General features: G+C 40.0%; 1 protein-coding gene across 1 annotated transcript; it reads left to right on the top strand.

Annotated features, from left to right (window-relative positions):
* Positions 1-587: 587 nt before the first annotated feature.
* LOC130590848 (uncharacterized) lies at positions 588-1445 on the top strand. Its single transcript, XM_057393429.1, has one exon. The coding sequence runs from the start codon at positions 588-590 to the stop codon at positions 1443-1445; it is 858 nt and encodes a 285-aa protein (XP_057249412.1).
* The last annotated feature ends 4196 nt before the right edge of the window (positions 1446-5641 follow it).

Below are 5641 nucleotides of genomic sequence, written 5' to 3'. Positions count from 1 at the left end.
CTTGCTGGGCGACTTATCCTGATTAATAGCATTCTCTCTATGCTCAGTCTCAATATTCTTAGCATTTTCCTCATTCCAAAATCTACAGCAGACCGGTTGAACTCCATCTTTGCAAGATTTCTGTGGGCTGGTTCAAGTGATAAAAAACCGATTTTCTGGAAAGGGAAGTCAACGCTGGAGCTACCTAAGAGTAGCGGAGGGCTCGGTATAAGAATGTTCATCTCTTTAACAAAGCGTTACTCGCAAAGCAAGCTATCAGAATTCATAACTCCGGTCACTCACTAATAACTCAATTATATATAGCAAAATATAAGGCATCACCAGTCAACTTGACTCTCAACAAGTCCAAATTAGGGAGAGTTTCTTGGGGCTTTAGGGGACTCTGCCGGGCTGTTCACGATTGTGCGGGAGGTTTCAAAAAAATAATAGGTGATGGATCGGATACCAAAATCTTAGAAGATAATTGGGTTACGGGAGATCCCCTCAAACTTAAACCGGGAATTCAACTGCATGAGAGAGGGATTCGCACCGTTAAGGATTTGGTGGTAGTTAATCAAAGGAGGTGGAATTCGGAGCTTATCTGGAAGATGTTTGTTCCAGAATCAGCTATTAAGATCCTAACAACCTACATTCCTAAAGAACATATGCAAGATTACTTTGCATGGAAGGGATCTAGGCATGGGGGTTTCCAGGTTAAGGATGCTTATGTATTCCTTCTAGGGCTGCGAGGAAGTCTTGAACCCAATAATACTAAAAGGAGATTTTGGAGTAAACTTTGGGCTTCTGACCTTAGACCCAAATGGAAAGTTTTTATCTGGAGGCTTCTCCAGAGAGCCCTAGCCGTCAAGTGCAACTTAGTAAAGCGCAATATTGCCATCAGTGTTAACTGCAGCATGTGTAATTATTCTCCAGAGGACGAAAGACACCTATTCAGAGATTGTGATGTCTCTTCTCGAATATGGTCTGCCTCGGTTCTGGGCATTAACACTAGATCAAGTGTATATATTCCGATTGACGACTGGATCCGGAATTTCTTATTGCTCTTTTGGAAGGAAGATGGGTTAAAATCTGAAAGGGTAGGAGAGTTTGTTACTACTCTCTGGTCAATATGGCTTTATCGCAACAATATTGTGTTTAATAATCTTGCTGCACATCCGGTAGACATTCTTATTAAGAAGAAAATTCTTCTCGAAGAATTTGATGAAAGCAACAAAATAACAAGACAGCAGCTTAAGAGGGGATTAGTTGAATATGATGCTCAACAAAGGGTCCCACCTCTTCTTTATCTAGATCAACCAGCAGTGTGCTTAGTTTTGGTGGATGGATCTTGGAAGAGACATAAGCTACATTTTCCAAAAGCAGGCATAGGGTGGACGGGTTATATGAACGGAGAAAAGATATTGGAAGGGAATGCCATAGTTTCAGCTTCTTCTTCTACAAACTGAAGCTTTAGCAGTGTATCGGGGTTTTTATGAAGCTTTCTCAAGAGGAGTCCGAAATATACAACTTCATTCTGATTCAGCGGAAGTTGTGCGTGCAGTGAATGGTTTACAGCAACCAGTAGAGATTGCCACAATTATACATGACTTCAGGGCTCTGTCACAACGAGTTTCTAATTGGGGGATTAAGTGGGTTCGAAGAGAAGATCTTGTTGTAGCTCATAAGTTAGCAGTAGCGGCTAGGTTAGGTAAATTATTTTAGTATGCCTGTTTGCTCTTGTTGCCAAAAAAAAAAAAAAAAAAAAAAAATATTAAAAGATGTGCGTAAACCAGAAACGGTGCCACGTGGCGCTCTCCCTAGGGAGTTTTAGTTCATGTAATTCATGTACAATAAAAAAAATTAGAAATTGTGTAGTATAGGGTTTGATCTCGGGATCTCAAATACATATACTAAAGTCTTAACCACTAGGCTAAGTTGTATTTAGTGTAATTATCATAAAGTCTTTTATTAATAAATGAAATTTTTTCTTACCCGGGACATAGCTCGGACCTAATAACTAGTTAAGTACCTGAATTGAGTGTAATTTAGATATTAATAATAATAGAAATTTGATGGGAGAATTGGTGCTTGTTGGGCCTCTGGGTGAATATCTTGTGCAAGGACATTTTAGAGAAAAATTCTTCTTATGATCAGGGAGTTCCTGAAAGCATATCTCAAAATAGTATGATATGAAAATAGTAGGAGGACCAATTTGAACAGTACAAAGTGTATTAAAACAATTGCTTTTCAATCATCATGGTACTGAGGCCGTACTCACTAGAGACACTTTGGAGATTGAGATTCCCTTAACTCTATGCGGCTATACTAGGGCTGACAAAAGTTGACTCAACCTCATAAACCAACCTGAACTTAACCTGAAAATCACAAGTTTAGGTTGAGATTTTCGACATGAAATAAAAAAAAGGGTCGACCCAAACCAACCTGAAATATAATGGTTTAGGTTGACTTTTTAAACCTAAAAACAACTTGATGTATAAGTCGAGTCAGATTCAAGTCATGTCAACCTGAAATTAACCCAACTTTTATAGTTTTTCTACCCTAATAGGAAATTCTTTAAGCAGCAAAAGTAACATAAAGAAAATAGACGCAATTTTACATGCATATAATGGTATCATAGATACTTTCAACCTAAAGATTTTAACCTCTTCCTTCATTTCTAAATACGGAAACCATTTAAATTTTGCATTCTATCAACTTTAACTATAACTTGTTTCTTTTTATTAAGTGACTATGAAAATAATTGTGATAAAGAATGATAATTTATCATCCCAAGGATAAGATGATATTTATGTTGAAGACGGCGCAGAGATGAAACGCTTTTGTTGTATTCATGTGTGTATATTATTACAGCCTACAGAGAACAGAACTAAAATATATAAACTGGGTAAAATAAGATAACCTATTTAGGAGAGAGGGAATGGACAGTAAAGCCCAAATAAAAGGGAGACCATATAACTGTACAAAGCAAAATGGGCTGTAAAGCTGTAAACAACTGTAGATTACTATCATATACTCCTTTACCCCCCCTCAAGCTGATATGGGGGATGAAAATCAACCATACCCAGCTTGGACATGAGGTGCTTGAACTGGGAAGAAGGCAGAACTTTTGTAAAAATGTCCGCGACTTGCGATTGAGTGGGCAGATAGGTTAACTGAATTAAGCCCTCAAGCACCTTCTCTCGAGTGAAATGGCAGTCAATGTCGATGTGTTTGGTGCGTTCATGGAATACTGGGTTCTTACCGATGTGAGTTGCGGATTGGTTGTCGCAATGGAGGGTAACATGCTCGAGGTTAGAGACGCCCATTTCTGTGAGTAGACGCACTACCCAAGTAATTTCTGCTGCTGCTTGGGCCATGGCACGTTATTCGGCCTCGGAGGAAGATTTGGAAATAGTGCCCTGCTTCTTTGATTTCCAGCTAATTGGAGAGTGCCCAAGGAGGAGGACGTAGCCGGTGAGAGATTTGCGTGTGTCTGGGCAACTCCCCCAATCGGAATCGGAAAAGGCATGAAGAGTAAGATTGGGGAGAGCCTGGAGAAGGATGCCCTGACCCTTGGTTTGGTGCACGTACGCTAAAACATTATATGGAGCCTTCAAATGCTCTGTTGTGGGTTCTTGCATAAATTGGCTTAAAGTTTGAACGGCATAAGACAGATCTGGACGAGTGTGGGTCAGGAAATTTAACTTGCCAATGAGGCTGCGGTAATGAGTAGCTTCTCGGAGCAAGGTGCCATCATTCTTGCTTAGTTTGAGGTTAAGAAGAAGAGGAGTAGCCACATTTTTGAACTTGTTGAGGCCACTCTCGGTAAGCAACTCGTGGGTGAATTTGTGTTGAGTAAGAGAAATTCCGTCATTGAGGTATGCCAGTTCGAAGCCTAGGAAGTATCTTGCTTTGCCAAGATCTTTTATGTTGAAGGTAGTAGCTAGGAATTTTTTTATGTCTTGAATGAGATCGGGATTGCTACCAGTAAGAAGAATATCATCAACGTACACTGTAAGTATAATAATGTCTTCACCTTCCTTTTTTATGAACATGGAGTAATCATTTTTGGATTGATTGAAACCATGTTGAATCAAAGCACTGGTTAACTTGGCAAACCATTGTCGACTTGCTTGTTTTAGACCATAAATTGATTTCTTCAGTCTACAGACTTGGTTTAGAGGGTTAGGAATGCCATCTGGGACCTTCATGTAAACTTCCTCATGTAAGTCACCATGGAGGAAGGCGTTGTTGACGTCAAGTTGGTGCAGGTCCCATCTCCGAGCTGCTGCAATGGCAATTAAGCATCTGATGGTGGTCATCTTCACCACAGGGGAAAATTTCTCATCAAAGTCAATGCCAGGAATTTGAGAGAATCCCCGAGCAACTAATCGGGCCTTGTGTCTGTCTATTGTTCCATCATTTTTGTATTTGAGTTTATAAACCCACCGACTGCCTATTGCTTTCTTCCCTTTAGGAAGATCAACCAAGTCCCAAGTGTCATTGTTGATTAATGCTGTAAGTTCGTGTTGCATGGCTGCTGTCCATTGAGGGTGTGCAGCAGCTTCATGGTAGTACCTGGGTTCATGATGAGCAGCTAGGCAGGAAACAAAAGCATGAAAATACTAGGCAATTTAGAATATTGGACAATGTTGCACCAATGGTTGTTTGTTGTGGTAGTTTCATAATCCTGAAGGTAGGTAGGGACTTTATGAGGCCTACTAGATCTCCTAAGAACATTCTCTGGGACAAGGTTAGGATGAGATGTGGCTACATCATTTGTTTCTTGAGGAGTGAAGGTGATTTGGTTGGGAGAAGTGGAGAGGTGTTATGTATGAGCAGTAGGTTCAGGAGTAGTAGTGTTTGGTGTGTTGAGAGTATGAGTAGATGAGTGTTCTGGGGTGTCATAGTCTGTGAAGTCAGGGAAAACAGAAGCTTTTGGGGTATTGTTTTGCTTGTGAAATGGAAAGACAGTTTCATGAAATGTGATGTCTCTACTTGTAAACAATTCACCTGACTCTATATCCAGGACTTTGTACCCTTTCTGACCATATGGGTAGCCCATAAAAACGCATGGCTTTGCTCTTGGGGAGAATTTGTTCCTATCCTTTTTCAAAGTAGACACAAAACACAAGCATCCAAAGGATCTAAGATGGTGATACTCAGGTTTCTTTTTGTGGAAAGTTTCAAAAGGTGTTTTATTTTTGAGGCTAGAAAGAGGAAATCTGTTTATCATATATGTGGCTGTGAGTACACACTCACCCCAAAATTTCATTGGTAGGTTGGCTTGGAAACAGAGAGCTCTAGCTGTTTCTAACAGATGTCTGTGCTTTCTCTCAACTACCCCATTCTGTTGTGGAGTGTCTCTGATACTGGTTTGATGTTCTATTCCATTTTGGGTATAATATTCTTTTGCATATCCTTCACATAGCTCAAGGGCATTATCTGTCCTTATGGTTTTAACTTTTGTATTGAATTGAGTATGAGCATATGAGACAATAGATTTCAGAATAGGAACAGCATTGGTTTTGGATTGCATTAGATGAGTCCAGGTGCACCTAGAATAGTCATCTACAATGGTCAAAAAATATTTATGTCCTGCATGAGTTGGGTTTTTGTAAGGTCCCCAGGTGTCCACATGTATGAGTTCAAAAGGCGAGGT

The sequence above is a fragment of the Beta vulgaris genome, chromosome 3, assembly GCF_026745355.1.
Source record: "Beta vulgaris subsp. vulgaris cultivar EL10 chromosome 3, EL10.2, whole genome shotgun sequence".
NCBI lineage: Eukaryota > Viridiplantae > Streptophyta > Magnoliopsida > Caryophyllales > Amaranthaceae > Beta > Beta vulgaris.
This window is presented reverse-complemented; position numbering and strand designations above follow the sequence as displayed.

Bases quoted from the DNA above. Each gene is read 5' to 3' on its own strand.
- LOC130590848 (XM_057393429.1), top strand. From the start codon at position 588: ATGTTTGTTCCAGAATCAGCTATTAAGATCCTAACAACCTACATTCCT.